Here is a 19,490-nt window from a genome sequence, read left to right on the forward strand (position 1 = left end):
CACACACACAAACACACACACACACACTCACACACACACACAAAAGCAAAAGCAGGGACAGGTGGCAGTGTATCTGAGACTCTGCCCCATGCAGTCCTGTTCTCAAGCACGTTGTGTCCACTTCCTCTGGAATGATGCAAACATACTTTTTAATATCCTATTGTAGCATATTTGATTTTTTTGTCTTCATATTTGCATGTTTGCAGTTGTTTATATAATAGAGCCTCCAAATCACATGAAATCAAATTTTTACAAACCCAGTATGAACTACATAAATATGTTGTTTCATATCTGATGCAGTTTTATTTTAGTATCACTGAGATACTAAATTATTTTAGTATGATACTCAATGATACTAATTCAAAATATTTTTCTTAACATTTTTTAATTGTTCATTTGTTTTAAATATATGTCTATATGGTTTTAATTAATTTTATTCAAAAGTTTTTATTTTATTTCAGTTCATTTCATATTTTATTTCAAGTAACACATTTTTTTTGTTGTTTTTAGTTGTAACTAAGATAATCCTGATATGATTAAATTTGTATTTTTGAAAAATGTATGATGTGATGCGATTGTAACGTAACACATTTCTTCTATGTGGCACTCAGCATATTTTGAATGAGAAATGCGCGAACAATAGAGTAGTTTAAGACACTGCATATTCACTATTGTGTAAATGTAGTAAATACAGTCTGACACTTATGTCATTTATGTTATGTTGTTTTCAGTCCTCTCTTTGTCTTGCATTTCTTGCCTTTGTGCTTATGTGTCAAGTCATTACTATGGCTACTAGGGTAGATGAATCAGATTTCATAATTTGCAAAAAGACAGCGTAGATTAAAAAAAAAAAATAATATCACCACTATCAGTGAGTTTTGAGACAGAAATACAGATGAATGTGTGAAAGGGGCAGGATTTACTGGTAGAGCTACGGGGACGAACACTGAAATCTCATTCATCCGTAAGGTAGGTAATTGGGTCTCCATAAGCTCCTGCTCCGTGTTATACCTCCAATACGTTTAGGAATATACGCACACCTGAGTCTAGGTGCACGTCCTCACACACACATTCCCAAACACACACGCTTGAGCTTCCATCAAAGTCACAGCAGTGGTCTGGGTCAGAATGTAAATCTGGAAAGAGTGCTGAACTCTGTAATCACCTTGTTTACTCGCTGCGATTGGGCTGTTTGTCTCTCTCCAGCAGCATTCGATTGCACTCTGAAAACAAATGCATGTTTCTGATGAGCTGCACAGATTTCACACTTGGAACAACACCATTTCTCTCCCAGCGTGTTTGTGTGCTCACGAGTCTGTTTGCGCATAAATCCAAAGGCCAGATTTGTTTATCAAGTTAATTAGTTATGTTATAGCGTGGATCTCGAAAGGTTCTGTTGACGTTCTTCTCCATATCGTGGAATAAATCTGGTTCAAATCAAATTGTCCGGCATTCCCTCAAAACTGACCTGGCGTGCTCATTGGAAACTTGGCACTGTGGTCACACTGTTCTGTCCTGGGGTTTTCAGAAGTTTTTAGTGAAGCAGTCTAGTCTTGACTCTTCGGAGTTTTCATAATGATGTTGGGTCTTCATTTCATGACAGAACAGGGAATGAACTCATTTTCAAAGACATATATGTGTGATCATGATAAAGAAAGAAAAGGATAAATTATTCAAAATATCTAGTTTAAAAAACACTTTAAATTCTTAGAAATATGCTTTAAATAGTTTTCAAAAACTTTTTTACATTTGCACAAATTTAAGTTTATTTTAAATATTAATAAGTTAAGCACTTTTGTACAGAGCCACACACGTGAGACACGTGAGAACAAGATATTGTGGCCGCAAACTAAACCAAAACGAGGGAACTTATTCCCAACATGGCCATGATTTACCCAAAATTATGGAAAGAATGAATAAAATGTGTGATATGTCTATTTTCCTCACATGTCATGTGCGTAGGTCTGCTTCTAATTCATTGCTTCATTGTTTTCTAATAAGAAATAATAAAATACTATGCCAAACTACTTCTTTCATTTCAAGAATTTTTAATGAGTTTAAAAAGTTTTAATGAGGATTTTTTTTTTCTTATTTGTGATATCTGGACAATATCATCACAGCATCACGATTCCAAAATTTATTTAAAAAATGAAAAACATGCTCATCTTAAAAGAGGTGAATTCAACTAATTTTTCTCTCATTTTTGAATATAGGAATTGGTGAAATATACTAGCGACAGCACAGAAAAGAGCAACCTACGATTAGCCCTTGATGCCATGAGAGTAAGTATAGATTTCTTATGGAACCTACAGCAAAATCTTTCAGAAAATACAGATTTAAAGATTGTTAGGCATTATTAGAGATTATTAAATGCTAAAAAAACACATTAAATAAATGTCTTTACAAGTGCAATTTTATTCCCTGCTTGATGTATTTTCATACTGAACCTGAATGTTTGGCAGAGCTTTTCCCTTTAAAAGTAACCAATAGGCTTTCATTTTGTCACATTCATGAACCACGAATGGCTACTTGCTAGCTGGTTGCAGGTCGTATGTAGATTTTAAGAAGTACTTTGCAGTTTTGTCAGTGTTCAGGACTACACTACATGGCCTCAACGTTAACACATATAGACTAAAAGCCACAAAACTCATCATTACCAGCCATGATTTCTCTTTAGCATGTGCCATCAGTATAAGATCATCCCTGCGTATACTTGGTAATGTTTTCTTTAATATTGATGAGATTCTAGTATGTGAAGTGATGTCAACGGCTCATTTCAGTCTCACTGGCAGAGTAGGTGGAAAGCAGATTAATGGCTATGTGAGACGCCGTAATGGAACAGAGGCCTGTGATGATTTAATTTGTTGGAATTATCATCTCAGTGTTGATTGGTTTAGCCGGATGGGAGCTGTGACAGTTGCTCAGACAGGGACTGAACTCATCTACCTGCCTGCCTGTAAAATGGTGTGTTTAATTTAGACTCATAAGTGAGTGTTTGAGCAGAGGCTGCCTTTTAAAATGGAAATCAGCCGAGATCCACGTTATCCCAGTGGGGTCCTTTGAAAGGCCTCTTTCAGTATTTGGAGATGTTTGTACTCGCTGATGAAATTAAATAATTTCCTGTAGAGAGATAAATACTGGATATATTTTTTCATTCAAAACGTGATGTTTTCATTTATTTCATAATTCTTTTATTAGCCTAACTAATTATACTGTATTATCAGCATCATTCGAGAACAGTTTTTCATGAAAAGAACATGAATTTTATAATGTCTTTTAGTATTTGGTTTGTCTCTCTTTTGCTTTAAAGCCCTGAAACCTGATGAGCTTGTTGTCCAGCATGATTTTAATCTTTTTTTTTTGTTGTTGTAATAAGCATGTTGGTGAACAAGCCATATGATCAATGTCACACATTTACTAATCTGATTAGTAACATAGAAATATAGTGCAGAATTGGAATTATTACACACACACACACACACACACACACACACATATTACTTTTGATAAATGTAATGCCTCATTGCCTCCATGCTGAATATTTTTCTTTTTATTTAACTATTTTCAACATTGATAATAATAAGAAATGTTTCTTGAGCAGCAAATCAGCATATTAGAATGATTTCTATAGGATCTTGTGACAATGAAGACTAGAGTAATTGTCTATTGTCCCCCCCCCCCCCCATAGATTAGTATATATATGATATGTGCATGAATCAAGGTCCGTTTTCTTTTCCTTCATTAAACAGGACTTAGCCCAGTATGTAAATGAGGTGAAAAGAGACGTTGAGACTCTGAGGGAGATTGATCAGTATCAGAGATCCATTGAGAATTTGGTAAGTTGTACATAATAAACATGACCTCTGCTTTAAAAAGAATAGTTTACTCATGTCATTATTGTTTTCCTGTCTGTCCATGAATGTCCCTTCACAGAACCAGTGCTTACTTTCTTATGGACGACCGAAGGGTGACGGTGAAGTCCGTTTGGTGTCAAATGTGGACAAGCGCAGACAGGACAGGTGAGGCTTAAGGCAAAAACCTTTACTGCAATCCATTATTGATTTTACTTTCATGTCATGACGTGTCGATGTTGCAGACATATTTTTTTGTTCGACGTTGCTGTAATTGTCTGCAAGAGGCGCGGGGACAACTATGAGATGAAGGAAGTGATCGACCTCAACCATTTCAAGATCACCGATAACCCTACTACTGATAAGGACTGCAGAAAGGTTAGTGAGAAACACAGTAACAGGAATGTTTGTAGGCTCAGAAAACTGCACCCAAATATCAAACAGTCATATATTTCTCATGATCCCAGCATCTGCTATTCATCATATTGTTTCATTCTGAAGGGTTTTGTAGAGTTCGGACTAGCACAATTCAAGTGTTCTGTAGAATAGAAATCACTCTGATACTTGCCTTCTCCACAGATGGCTCCAGTAACTCTCCTTTAGATCTCCTTTGAACTGTTAGAGTGTCATAGAATAAAGTCTTTGCTGATATTTCTTTTCCTCTGTTAAAATGTTTATGTCCTCTAGGTTGCTGTAGGATATTCCAGTAATATCCAAACCATTTAAAGGACAGTGTGACTTACCAAAGTGCATTTTTATGTAAATTAGTTGTGCTGTTGTAAGCTCTTTAAAACTGCTTTAAGCTCTTTAAAACCGTTCACATGCAGAACATAGGAAAAGCTGGTCTTTATCATTTCTGATCAAATACATGCTTTTAAAATGTTCTTAGAGTAAATAATGCTAAAAAAACAACAAACAAATGTTTGAACAAGTTTCAGGATCTACTGCTTCTCAATGCAGCTTTTCAATTACAGTGTAATCTTTTTTTTTTCTTTTTTTTTAAGTCAACAGATATAGCAGCTGAGTTGGATTAATGCATTTCTTGGTTTAAATAGGCTTATACTAAAAAAAGATTTTGTGAGTATTCATGAGATGAGCAATCATGCGATGCCCTTTTGTTGTTGTCTTTGCTGTCCATATACATTTCTTACAGAGATAATATTGAACTATTTAAAACCATGTAAATAAAGAAAACAACTTTCAGATAACTATTCAGGTTATTATTCCAATAAATCTTCCTAGTTATTAATTTAAATATTACTTTAAATTGATACAACAACAAGTTTTTTTAAAACTATGTTTTAAGTATTTTTAATATTTTTATCACACTTATTTGGAACACATTTATATAATTATAAATATATTTAAAATATAATAAATAATAATATATTTAAATTTCGAATTGCATGTACTTAATTATATAGGCCTATATATATCGCAGACTGTGGCAGACAGATGTTACTGCTCTTTATGAGGGTTGATGGATGGTGACGGATTGCTGCAGCATGTCAAGTCAAATTCTGCATGCTGAACCAACTGCTGTGGAAAGACTTGGTTGCTTTTGACGATAAACAGTCTAAAGTCTGTGTTCATTTTGCGGAGTTTTCCATGTCATGTGAATCAGAAGTGGCCATAGTAAGTGTAGTGTGTATAGAGGTTGCAGAGCTGTGTACTCAGATCGATGTGTTTTTTCAGTCTGTAAAGGTGGGCAGCTCATCCTCAGGTTACTTTTGGTTTCTGATGTTCTTTTGGGGCTTGGCAATAGTGATACAGATGTAAAAATAATGCGGATATGTCTTTAAACTTTTGATATTTTTTTCTCTTTTATGCCTTTCACCAAAAGGAAGGTTTCTTCTGAACAGATGGTCTGGTAAAATCTGTCTCAAGGAGACCTTGGCCAGGCAAAGCCCCGCTGGCTTTTCTGTTTGAAGTGCCTTTCTGCCCCTCCTCAGGACACATACACACACTTAATACACTGATGGATCTTATTCCTTGACGTCTTTGACAAGACCTGTACACAACTGCAAACTGTTTCCAAAACACATGCACACAGACATTGACACATTGGAAATCTTTAAAAATACAGTAAAACTTCACAACAACCATCATTAATAACTTTTATAAATATTATCACATTACATAATGCTCAAAACTGTAGTTTTAGAGGAAAGAAAAGTTACTGATGCCACAATCTTTGGTTTGCTTGCTTATATTGCAAACATACTAGGGCTTTAATAATAATAAAAAAAAAAACTGGAGTGCAGTTTCATTGACTGCAGTGACTTTAACCAGAAATCTTGTCTGGATTTAATTTAAAAATTACAATTATAAATTGGCTGATGTTTTTTTCCCAATTAACTGAAAGATGAGGATTTTGTTTTAGTATTTATTCATATTTTGAATTAGCTTAAACTTTTTTTTTTTTTCAAATTAATTTTAGTTCAAGTTTGAATAATTTTGTTTTTGTCATTTTTATTACTTTTTAAAATATTTCTCTTTAGCTTCAATTTATTTGTATAGCAGTTTTAAAATGTTTAGTATTTAATAATATTACTTATTTCAGCTAGGTGCTTCAAAACACTTTATTTTTAAGTTTTGAATCTAATATTTTATTTTATTTTATTTTATTTTATTTTCACTTACCGAAAAATAGATGGTTAATAGTTTTAGCTTTAGTTAACAATAACACACTGGACTGGTTAGCTGCTAGGGTGGGATGCTGCAACATAACCCTCAATAGTGTGCATAAATGCTTCACCACACAAACTTACACATGAACACACACACACACACACACACACACTGAATGGTAATAGTTAGTGATGAATGTGTCTACTCCCCCAAGGTTGCCTCTGGCTGTCTATTGCGGTGTAAAATAAAATGAGCCCCCTTTTCCCTCACCCACCAACTCTCACTGCCATCACCCATCACAACTTTAAACCAAACACCATAACCCCTTAATATTCTAATACAGAAAATTTATGTTATTATTTTTATTATTTTTTTTACAAAACGTCTTGAGGTATAACCATATTGAAAAGTTAGATCTTTACATGTGAATCTAATTTTTATTTTTAAGCAGTTATTTAGCTATTTGTCTTATCCTCTGGCAGTGGTGCTACGGGTTCTACCTCACTCACCAGCAGGGGCAGAGTGGATTTGAGTTCCTGTTCAAGACAAAGGAGCTGAAGAAGAAATGGCTGGACCAGTTTGAGATGGCCATGTGAGTTTCAAACCCCAAATCACAATTCCTAAACCTGAATGAATTTCTTTGCTCAGTGGAACTCAAAAGGTGACTTTTTTTGTGCTCTTTTCTGTGCAATTTCAATAAAGAGCCAGAGAATTCAAGCTTAAAAAACACAGAAGGTATTGGGTGGCATACATGTATAAATTTAAGTTCAGTGCTATAAATTTGGTACTGTTCTGTGATGCGTGACAAACTCAGAATTCCAGGAAAGCAGGATCTAAATGCAAGGAGTACTTTATTGAACTAAACTAACAATAACACTATGTGGCATAGTTAGTTTACTGGGGTTTATATACACACAGGGGAAGACAATCAAGGGAACCAATCAACAAAAAGACTACAAAGGGACAAAGACCAGACACAGAAAACTGGAACACAACTTGAACATGAAAGTCCAATACAATTTCTTACAAACACACAGTTTTTCACTTCACAAGATGTTAATTGATGGACTGAAGTCGTGTCAATTACTTGGGGATTATTTTGTTGTTTTTATCATCCATTTGAACTCTCATTCTGACGGCACCCATTCACTGCAGTGGATCCACTGCTGAGCAAGTTCTGTAATGCTACATTTTCCCACATGTATTCGGATCTATTCTGGTTTACAATATGTCATATGGATCACTTTTATGAGGGTGAGTAAATGACAAATATTTTCATTTTAAATGAAATAAATTTGAGGTGACCTTTCACACTGCATTCAAATGCTCCCTGGAACTTTGGTCAATGCAAATTCCAGAGTAGTTCACATGACAATATGAATCTACTTTTTTAAGTTAAGAGAAAGGAAACATTTGCACACATCATCTTACTTTCAATAAGGCATTCAACGTTTTTATAATGATGTCATTTAATGTCAAGCAGCTTACTTCGTTCTAGTACATGGTGACATCCTGTGCCTGGGATGTTGTTGAGATTTGATAGCACAATGTATTTACTGTGGAAGAAATGAAAAGAGAGATGGAGAGGAAAACTAACGAGAGTTCTGATTTAGAAATTGTGTAGGTTAAAGAGGATACGCCGTCCCTTGTGCCGAGAGTGTAATGATGTTTCCTCTCCCGCTTGATTTATATGTCACCGTTTAAAAATGTGTCTCTGTACACGCACTTATACGTGTTGTTGACTGCGTATTGATCTGAAGGGTGCATTCAAACAACAAATTACACCTGCCGCATGCACACAGCTCTCTTGATGCAAGAATCAATCTTAGAGTCGTTCTGGTAAAGAGCTTCCCCACTGCTCTGATTCGTGCCCAGAATTGGAAGGTCTGGTCCCAGCCCCGTGGGCCACAACATTCACCAGCGCTTGGCCCCCGTTCAGTCTTAAACAAGCAGTTTGTCACATGCTCTTTTTTCCAATCAGCCAACTTTGCACCATTGCTTTACCGTATTTCTGATTTTCCATTTCAGATCTAATATTCGCCCTGAGAATGCCATATTTAACTCTCACCACTTCAGGATGCACACTTTCGAGAGGGTCACCAGCTGCAGCTCCTGTCATATGCTTCTCAGGTGAGCTGACTTTGCACTTCTGAGACATTTTGTGTGCTGAAATAAGTTAAAAGTGGTCATGAACTGAGAAACCAAAATTCCCTTGATCTTTTGACATATAAGAGGTCATTTTACAATATAAAAACATCCTGTAAGTTTTAGAACTCAAAACTTTGTTGTTAGTCTACAAACAGCTTATATTGAAGGCTGGGTTAGGGTTAACCTGATCTGCCAAAACGACAGCTTTTGGAATGTTCTACTCTATGATGCTGGAGGATGCAGTGTCTCGTTCCCTACTCGGAACCAGGGTTACATATGTAACCTGAGATGTTCCCTTCTGAGGGAACTTCGAACTGCATCCTCTAGCGGTCGCTATGGGGAACGTTATACTCACGCTGCCATGCTGAGGAGAGTGCATGCCAAACACCAAGGCGAGCACTAAGTACCAACTCTACCAAGGTTATGGGAGTTGCCCCTAGGACGCTTTGACGGCTGTCAATGACACAATCCCCTTTGGCCAAAGGCCTGAGCTGCGTACCCAAATAACTTACCTGTTAAGGGCTGGGCTTGAGGAAGCCTGAACCCAGGGCAGAGCTCGAAGGCTTGGAATCAGAAACAAAGAGATTTCTTTTAGGGGATATGGCCAAGCGTCTAGGGACGATATAACTAGACCCTGGCCTGTCACCCAGGGGTTACCACCAGCTCTCTCAAGAGCTTGCTGAAAGGAACTGATGCAAAAGATCCTTAGTAGCAAACACCCTGCTTAAGAAAGGTATCACCAAGGATACATCAGTAGAGTGGGGCCCAAGGTGAGAACCGAGGCCTGAGCCAACTCAAGTGTTCGAGGCTGGCAGCACGTAACCCTTACCATAAAGGATTTTAGAAAGTGCGCAGGATGCTTAGCGAGCACACTTACCACAATGTGGATTTTAGAAAGTGCACAGAACGACAGTGTGTGCACTTACCATAAACATGGATTTTAGAATCACTGTTGCTAAGGGGTTACCGAGGCTGTGACTATGACACGTTTAAGGGAGAAGTTACTTAGTTCAGCAGAAAGCCCGCATGCTCAGAGCTCATGCGGACTGGAAATGGCGACCTCAAGAAATACCCTCCAATTGAAGGGAACATCGCCAACTCAACCTTAGTAGTCACAGGATAGGCTCCGGAGCATTATACTCATACATAACTTGAAGGAGCGAAGCACCCAACTCTCAGAATGACAGGGGGACACAGATGCTTGACTTGGGAGCAGTGTGCTCATAGATGACCCTCTAGTGTGAGGGTAGCACTACAAGCTCAACCACAGGAGCAGCCTGTCAGGGAGGCAGAAAAGGGCCTAACAACCTGGTATTGCTGTCTCACGGAGCTCTGGGGAGGCTGAGAGGGAAATTCAGATGCTCAGGAGGGAGCGGCATGCTCATAGGTGACCCTCTAGAGCAGGGGTTCTCAAAGTCTAAATTCAAAGGTCAAATCTGAATTTTCATCAATGTCAAAGGTCCGGAATAATTGGTTATTACAAAACTTGTTTTTAATAAACATGCATAAAATGCATAACAAATCAACACTAATGTTTTGAAAAAAATAAATAATAAAGTGGCTTTTGCATTCAATATACATTAATAACAAGTGCAAAAGTGGCAAAACAATTAATTTAAGTGTCAGCAATAGAGGTCGACCAATATGGGTCTTTCTCTGGTCGATGTCGATATTTAGAACTCAGGGCAGCCAATATATGATGCCGATTTTTTGCATCATTTGGCAATATGTTTGGCCAATTTTCTTTTTTTTTCCCTTCATCTCATAAAAGAGAGTTTGAGTAAATGTTTATTGCAGGGTACAAGATATAATAGTAATAGTAGTAGTACTAGTAGCCTAATTCATAGTAATACATGGCTCAAAACTTAAGCACCTTCTCAAAACAGTTCTGAAGCTTTTTGCTTATGTTTGCTGACAGACACCAGTGTTTCCCACAGATTTGCAAATGCAAATTCATTCTCTGCCAGCAGGAGGTGCTGTTGGAGCGGGAGATATAGCGGCTTCCACGGTAACAGCTGTAATCAAATAAGTGCTGCGCTCACAAACGCTACTTTATCAGGCATTGTGGCAAAACAATTAATTTAAGTGTCAGCAATAGAGGTCGACCAATATGGGTCTTTCTCTGGTCGATGTCGATATTTAGAACTCAGGGCAGCCAATATATGATGCCGATTTTTTGCATCATTTGGCAATATGTTTGGCCAATTTTCTTTTTTTTTCCCTTCATCTCATAAAAGAGAGTTTGAGTAAATGTTTATTGCAGGGTACAAGATATAATAGTAATAGTAGTAGTACTAGTAGCCTAATTCATAGTAATACATGGCTCAAAACTTAAGCACCTTCTCAAAACAGTTCTGAAGCTTTTTGCTTATGTTTGCTGACAGACACCAGTGTTTCCCACAGATTTGCAAATGCAAATTCATTCTCTGCCAGCAGGAGGTGCTGTTGGAGCGGGAGATATAGCGGCTTCCACGGTAACAGCTGTAATCAAATAAGTGCTGCGCTCACAAACGCTACTTTATCAGGCATTACAGTAAAGACGAAATGAAAATGAAATCGAGCTTTTCTGAAGACGCTCGGTTCTTTTCAAAGATACATTCATATAAAAACACCAGCGATGCATAAAAGAGAGTTTGAGTAAATGTTTATTGCAGGGTACAAGATATAATAGTAATAGTAGTAGTACTAGTAGCCTAATTCATAGTAATACATGGCTCAAAACTTAAGCACCTTCTCAAAACAGTTCTGAAGCTTTTTGCTTATGTTTGCTGACAGACACCAGTGTTTCCCACAGATTTGCAAATGCAAATTCATTCTCTGCCAGCAGGAGGTGCTGTTGGAGCGGGAGATATAGCGGCTTCCACGGTAACAGCTGTAATCAAATAAGTGCTGCGCTCACAAACGCTACTTTATCAGGCATTACAGTAAAGACGAAATGAAAATGAAATCGAGCTTTTCTGAAGACGCTCGGTTCTTTTCAAAGATACATTCATATAAAAAAAACACCCGCGCCACATTTTGATTTTGAAATGTGCAGCGCTGATGTTTATTCAACGAATTAGAAGCCTTTAGTAAAATCTATTTGTGGCGGTCAGTTTTGATATTGTGACGGTCCGCCACAAATAAATCAATGTATGGGAAACACTGGACATGGTTATAAGTCAAATGACCATAATCTAAGTGATAACAAAAATAAAAGAGTTCACTCATATGCGGTGAAGTGACACCCAATTACGTCATGTTATACGCCTTACTGGATGTCATGACAACAATGTCACACAGGAAAACTTTAAATATCTCGCCTTCGCTTTCATTTCAGACCATCTCCAAAAAAACATACAAAACTAAACAAATGATTTAAAAGTTTAACATGCATTTATCAAAGTAGGAAATACACACTTTTAACCCCTTACACAATTCTCTTGAAATACGAAATTGAGGCGGGTCCGGATTTAATTCCCTCCGGATCCGGACCGGAGTCCGGACTTTGAGAAGTGCTGCTCTAGAGCGAGGGGAGAACTGACTCTGTTAGGGGAGACCTCAGACGCTCAATTTGGAACGGCGTGCTCAAAGGTGACCCTCTAGGTCAAGAGGAGCACTGCTAGGCTCAACCAGAAAAGGGGCAACTCACCAGGGCAGCAGCAAGCAGCTAAACTACCTGGTCTTGCTGCCAAGGAGCTCAAGGAGCAGAGGACTTGACTCTCAGTAATGAGAGAAGAACCCAGCTCGACAGAGTTCCGAGAGTTCAGAGAGAGAGGGGCAGATTTCCTAACTCACAGGTAGAGAGGAGGACTCACATGATCTGCTTAGGAGCGGTGAGCTCATAAAAGACTCTCCCGCTGTGAGGGGAGCACTGCCAAGCTCGGAGAAGCAGATTGACCGCAGATGGGGCATCAGTAATGGGATCCAGCTTAGAAGGGGATTACGTGTTTCAACAGGGAGCAGCAGGCTCCCACCATAGACGCAACTAACCAAGGAGGCGACAGGGAGGGGCCTGACAACTCGGTATGGTTGCACATGGAGTTCTCAGGAACCGTGCTCTCGGCTCTCAGGCTGAGGCAGGCCCTCATAGCTCATACTGGGAGCGGTAGGTTTATAGCTAACCCTCGCAGTGAGGAGAGCAATTCCTAGCTCAACCAGAAGGCAGCGTTAGACTAGAGGGGGCAGTCTAACAGGGCCTGATGAGAGACTGTCAGCTGAACACAGTCCCATGCTCTCTGAGCGTGGGTCCCGTTTAATCAAGCTCAAAGGAACCTGCAGAAACAACTGGACCTAATGATTCACTCATGCACAAAGAGCTACTGTTACTCAGAGCTGAAGCAGTTAGGAAAGGTCTCCGCAGAGAAGGAAACATGTCTCACTCGTACCTCAGGGAAGGAAGTGTACTCAAGCCCACTCCACAGAGGGGTGACTCACCGGTTCAACCATAAGGGCAGTGTGAAAGGGAGGTTCAAAAAAGGGCCCTTTAACAACCTATCGAAACTGCAGAGTGGAGTGAGATTGCTCAATGTCTCAGCGAGAGGAGCTCTAAAGAAAGTGCATAATGGTAAGTGGATGACTCAAAGCTCAGGAAGCCCCTCGGGTCGAGACATGAGTAACTTGCACTGGCCAGGGCAGCTTCTCGAAGCAATCACCCAGCAGCCCGTCAGGGAGCAGGTCATATTCCTCAAGTACTGCCCTGCTCAACCTGAAATTACGCCCTCAAAAAGACCCAGAGGGCCTCGGAGGTTGTAGTGCTAAGGTTAGGGAACCAGGTTCTGCGCTGGTGACCTACTCACAAGTAGCCCTCAAGCTAGCGAGAGGGGAGTACGGTCAACTCCCTAGCCCCAGAGAACATGATACTCTACCACACCCAACTGTGGGAACAGGAGCAATCAGCTCAGTTCAGGGCCAAGCATCAAGGAGGCTCGCAAGCCAACATTTGAGCACAGAGAGTCATATAACCCTGAATGAAAGTAAAGGCGCAGAAAATTGGCTCCCAGAGTGCTGTATAATGTGGTTATCTGCTAAGGACATGATATAAATCATGTCCAACAACTGCAGACAGATATCCACATTATACAATTCCTTATATATAAGGAATTATAAACAGCAGGCAATTACTGATAGGGAAAAGATTTGCTGTCTGGTCCTTTCCATTCTCTGCCCACCAACCACAAATTGCAGGCAATGGACAGACAATTCTCACCGCAACGCGCAGCATACATTCAGCTCTTGCGGGAGCTAAACACGTTTTGTTCACGCACTAGATTACCTCAGAAATCAAGCAAGAACAGAAACGTTATTCCCACGAGAGGCGAACGCACTCATGCAAACTCTGTCTACAACCTCTGGTAAATGGTGAAGTACTCACCTCCCCTCTCAGTAGTCCCGCAGATGAATCACGATGAGCACAAGCCGTCTCCTTGTGAGTCGAGCATGTTCAATTCATGCTTATCCCTTACATAGAAATAAGCAATTAATTCAATGAACACTTTCAACTCCCTCGAGAACTGAACGCGCTTGCTCTTCACCACACTCACAACACGCGAGCCGTGTGACACTACTGGTATCAGAGCAAAGCCTCTGGTGAGAGAACATGTACTCCTAGTCGTGCTTAGCTTTCTGTTAATGTAAACAAATGGTCAGTGAAGACGAAGAAGAGGATGACGTGTTCTCCCGGTGCCTATACTGTGGTCGCGCCGGTAATGATGTCATAGGCTGTCGCCAGCCAATGTTATTGTCGTGTTTAGATGTATGCTTCAGACACTGGTCACGCCAAAGGTGTTGCCCATAGCAACCACTAGAGGACGCAGTTCGAAGTTCCCTCAGAAGGGAACTTTATTTTTAATGACGATCCAGTCCACGTCAGTAAGAACTCGGTCCTTTGTTCACTTCATTTTACTGTGGATTCGTTTACAAACAAGGCACAATTTGACGCGGGATTTTTTAAAAGATGGAAACTAAAAGATGCCTTAACAATGCCGTGCCGAGTATATTGGATCCGACATTAATGTCACAATACAAGTGTGAGTAACTGTTTTTATTACCTGGTCACTATTGCTTTGTCTCTTCTTATAGATTGTTTGATATTGTATATTGTTTTGATATCCACCACGCCTATTCAAACAGAGCGTTCTGATGAGGGGGGTTAAAAACAGGACAGAAAATAGCTTATTAATTCCAAATTATGATGTTTTTGATGTAAAAAATCTTGATAACATTATTATTGACCTCAGAGAACAGTACAAAATAAAAAAGGCAGTTCATGTTGTGTTTAAAGACCTTATGAAATCAGAGTTTTCTTTCTGCCCTGTGTTTTCTGATTGTTCATCTTCAAAACACAAATGAAGATATTTTGAATTAAACCTGAGAGATTTCTGTCCCTTTATTGACAGTCCAGGTAACCAAAAGTTTGATTATTCAAATATTGTAAAAAGTAGTCCATATGAATTGAATGATTTAATCCAAGTCAATCCAAGTCAATCATTTTATATGCACGTCAAGCAAGTAGGGTTGAGCTTCTACTGTATTTCATGAGCTCCATTAGGGGTGGGCGATATGTCCATAATCTTATATCACTATATGAGTAATTTTATTTCACGGTAACAATATCTACTATATATATCACGATATAGTTATTTTTGCTTTAAATAGGGTCTTTATGATATAACATTTTTTAGAGATGCACCGATCGATCAGCTAGGGATCGGAATCGGCCGATTTTCCTCATGATCGGCCCGAATCGGTGATCGGCCGGTCAGTCTCACTTCTTTCCGATTCCGAACCGATCCGTTTTGTTACCAGTGGCACAGGCAATAACGTCAGCCGCGCATTCTCACTCTCTTCTCTCCGACGACCCCTTCTCTCTCACACACGTCTAATTTGCTTCGGTTAAATAGTGCTTGTATTGCGCATTATTTTAGTCATCCCCGCAGGTTTCGCGCTTACACCAAAAGCGTGCGCACCACCACTGATGTATAACAAGCCGCGCTCAGTCTCAAACAGCTTGTGAGCCACAAATACCAAAATGAGTGGCTAATTTATGGGATGATATTAGGCTCAAAATGATTAATAGATGCATAGTATTTCTTGCCTGAATAAAAACGTACTTAACCTGAAAAACTTAGTTTCATACCTCTCTTTATTCTATTGCATTTATTTGTGCTGTTGTTTGCAATTTTTTATTTGTTCTTATTTTATTACTGACTTTTTACTTGTGTCTTTTTTTATGAAAATAAAACTTTGTTTTGAAGAAAAGTAGATTTTTGTTTGTATATGCTGTCAATTATAGTTCTTAGAAACAGTGTTAATTTTGACAGGCATTTTTGATTTAGTCTTAGTCTTTATCTTAAGACGAAAATGCTTAATAGTCTTAGTCACATTTTAGTAATTTGAGTCTTTCATAGTTTTAGTCGAGGAAAAGTCATTGCATTTTTGTCAACTTTTAGTCATTACTTTTAGCCAAACTGCAGTTACCAACATTTATTTTGGTAGCTATTTTATATGTAGTCTTCAAACAAAAATAGTCTAATTCTTCTCTCTTTAGACCAAATCAATTAAGTTTATGAGAAATTTGAATCAAGGATTGAATTTGGAAAAACTTGAATAAATGATGACAATTTTCATTTTTGTGTGAACTATCCTTTAACAGTAGTGAAAAGGGAGCAATTTCTAAAAATTATAGTTGTTCATATATAATATATATAATTTATAATTTTTGAAAAAGAAGCAGAATAAGGCAATAAGACAAATACGAAAGATACAAATTAAACTTATTTTTCAGATACAGTAGGTTTACTTAACATATTTATTTAACATCTTTTGTTGGTTAACATTAATGACACGATAGGTACTTAAGTAGGAATGTTGTCTCTTTAAGACAGAAGGCATGCATGTAATACTGACACATGCTCAGATTTCACCCACCTGTTTACGTTCACTTAATCCATAACCGACTGCATTTATGTGAGATACTCTACACGATAGATATTTGGACTGCTGTGTGTGTATTTGAGCACTGAGAACTGATCGCGAGCTGTATATGAGAACTGAAGAAGTGGAGCGTGCGCGAGAGAGAGAGCACTTCTAACAGCGTGATTCCGCCTATCCCGCCTTCACTAAATTGAAGTTAATCGACAACGAATTGTGACTCCCGGGAAAAACGGGACGTCTGGTCACCTTATCCCTACCCCTTCGGGTGCTGAGGCTATTGTTTCAGATCACTAGTTCGCATTTTGGTAGCCTATCCATCCACTGCGGCTGCCATACTGAGACTAGATATGCAAACGCCCCTTATCCGATTGCAATCCAATGACAGGGACGCACATTTTGAAGGACAAGACAGTAGCCCATAGGATATATTTTGAATGTCCGTTAGTCCTCAAATAACACTATAGTCCCGTCTCGTCTTGTTAACGAAGACGCGGCATAAATTTCGTCATAGATTTTATCATCAGATATTACACTTTTAGCTTGTCAACGTCTCGTCTTAGTCACAGAAAAAATGTTAGTTAACGAATATTTTTCGTCGTCGTCTTCGTTGACGAAATTAACACTGCTTAGAAAGAAAGTCTGAATCGGCAAAAATCGGTATTGGCAGATCACACTAATAAAGAATCAGAAATCGAAATCGGCCAAGAAAATTGCAATCGGTGCATCTCTAACATTTTTTTGATACCATAGAAATGTCATAATTTGTGTCAATATCACAAAAATAAAAAAACGAATACTAGCCTAAAAAAGAGCAAACAGTCGAAACAGTCAAAGCGATTAAATAAGAATAAGAAACTAATTACAAGCAATAGGACCAAAAAACTACAGTAGAACAAATGAAACAAAAATAAATGCTACATACAGGGCTGTAGCTGGGGGCCCCGGTGCAGGTTGTACCCAAGGTGCCTTGTTTGAAATCATGTAAATAGCACAAATAAATAAATAGAACAATTAATAAGTTTTTTCAAGTTTGTAGGTGTCCAGGTACAGAAACTGAATAATCAAATGTAAAATATAATTGCATAGTTTTCGCCGTATAAATAAATATAGATTAATTCTTATTAAAACTACAAAGTAATTCAGTAAAGCGCAGTGAGTGATTTTCTCTCTTTTAAACTCTTGGATTAACATTAAAGACACCGACTGCAGCTAGTAAATTAGGCATGGTCACTTTAAGAGACAATACATCCAATATAATGATACACATCTGATTCCTTTCTCACCTGTTCACATTCACTTAAGTTGAGACATAACCGACAGTTTTTCAAGGAAACTCGCCAAGATGGGTATTTCGACATAATTTAGTATGTATTTGTCGGTTCAAGAGCAAGAAGAGGCAAAACTCAATTTGGTGTTCACGGGCTGTGAGATGCGCACAGAACACAGCGTGCGGGTACTGAATTTTCGCCACCACATTTCACCCCAATAGCGACGACCCTGGCTACATACATTGTATAAAGTAATCAAATGTACAAAACAGTGCATATTCTTCACTGTGTAAATTAAATATATATTTCTTCTTATTAAAGTTACAAAAGTGACTTAGCTATCACTTTAAGAGCTGTCTGGATCCAATATAGCCTACTGTTAAACGTGTTTTTTTGCTTTCACCTAAATTACTGTGTTTACGAGGATACTTGCAAGGATGGGCATTTTGACACATATAAGTGTGTGTATTTAACAGTTCCCTTTCAGTCGGTCACTCCCGACGTCACGTCGGCTGACCGACGAAATTGGGATCTCGCTTAGAGGGACCAATCCACTTCGAGTGTAAACTAAACGAGCCAATGCACATTTCAGGGAACGAGGGTTACATACGTAACCGAGACGTTCTAGGCCTATAAAGCAGGAAAAAATATCATTCAATTCTCCCGCTCTCTATGAGCACTGTATTAACATGCGTGCACCTCTCTGATTTGTCCTCATTTGTTTTTAAACCGCAATGCTTAAAAACACATGCAAATTATAAGTTTTTGTGACCACATAGCGCAGCAACGCCATGTGAGCGTGTAACTGCGATAGAGACGATAGTCCAAAATTTCTACCGGTTAATCGTATCTACCATTATCGCCCACCCCTAAGCTCCATGTATGTGCATTGATCAGTGTTTATATGTAAATAAAATCCTAAATTCAATCTGTTCATCATACAGTGTGGTCGTGTCTTTTCAGAAGACTTGGGTTAAATGCGAGTCATTACTTTGCAGATTCACTATCGTTGTGTTTACATGAACTTTCCATGGAGGGGGGCGGGGAAATCTCCTAGGTTTTATTTGTTTGTGTTTCGAAAGTGTAACAAAAGTTTTACAAATTTGGAACAACATGATGATGAGTAACCTGCAAAGATGGCTGAATTGTCGTTTTTGGGTGAACTATCCCTTTAAAGCTAAATGACAAACTGAAAGCCAGAAAACTTTGTATTTCACAAGGTCTGTAATAGCCATTTATGCTATATGTAACTGAATGAAGCCAGCACTGACCCCATGGTCCTTCTGCTCTTCAGGGGAATTTTTAATCAAGGCTACCTTTGTCCTAAATGCGGAAACGGGGCTCATAAGGGTTGTCTCGGAAAACTAGGAGCATGTGGAAGGGCAGGTAATGGTCAGTAAAGAGCCTCTGCATTAACCAAGTTGGCATTTCACTGTTCAAAGAATTATATGTATTCCTGGAATTTATACCCAGATAATTTCAGATTCTTTTTCATGTCAGAGATTCATGGGTTGAGACATACCATAAATATTTCAGTGAATGTTGTAATGTAACTGTCATACCATAGTTTGAAGGTAACACAGAGCTTGAATATTGCTTTACTATATGAATAAAAGGTCACATATATATATATATATATATATATATATATATATACAGTATATATGTTACAACGGGG

The 19,490-nt window shown here is 38.5% G+C and overlaps 1 protein-coding gene across 1 annotated transcript in view; it reads left to right on the forward strand.

Moving 5' to 3' along the window:
• The window catches only part of LOC107700567 (guanine nucleotide exchange factor VAV3-like), a 71,643-nt gene that overhangs the window by 26,092 nt on the left and 26,061 nt on the right, over positions 1-19,490 (forward strand). Inside the window, exons 11-17 of the mRNA XM_016502286.1 lie at positions 2,214-2,282; positions 3,750-3,836; positions 3,934-4,019; positions 4,097-4,229; positions 6,965-7,074; positions 8,511-8,612; positions 19,107-19,198. Of these exons, the coding sequence (XP_016357772.1) occupies positions 2,214-2,282; positions 3,750-3,836; positions 3,934-4,019; positions 4,097-4,229; positions 6,965-7,074; positions 8,511-8,612; positions 19,107-19,198 (679 nt within the window). The remainder of the gene's footprint in view (positions 1-2,213; positions 2,283-3,749; positions 3,837-3,933; positions 4,020-4,096; positions 4,230-6,964; positions 7,075-8,510; positions 8,613-19,106; positions 19,199-19,490) is intronic.

The sequence above is a fragment of the Sinocyclocheilus anshuiensis genome, unplaced genomic scaffold (assembly GCF_001515605.1).
Source record: "Sinocyclocheilus anshuiensis isolate Anshui unplaced genomic scaffold, SAMN03320099.WGS_v1.1 scaffold718, whole genome shotgun sequence".
Classification (NCBI taxonomy): Eukaryota; Metazoa; Chordata; class Actinopteri; order Cypriniformes; family Cyprinidae; genus Sinocyclocheilus; species Sinocyclocheilus anshuiensis.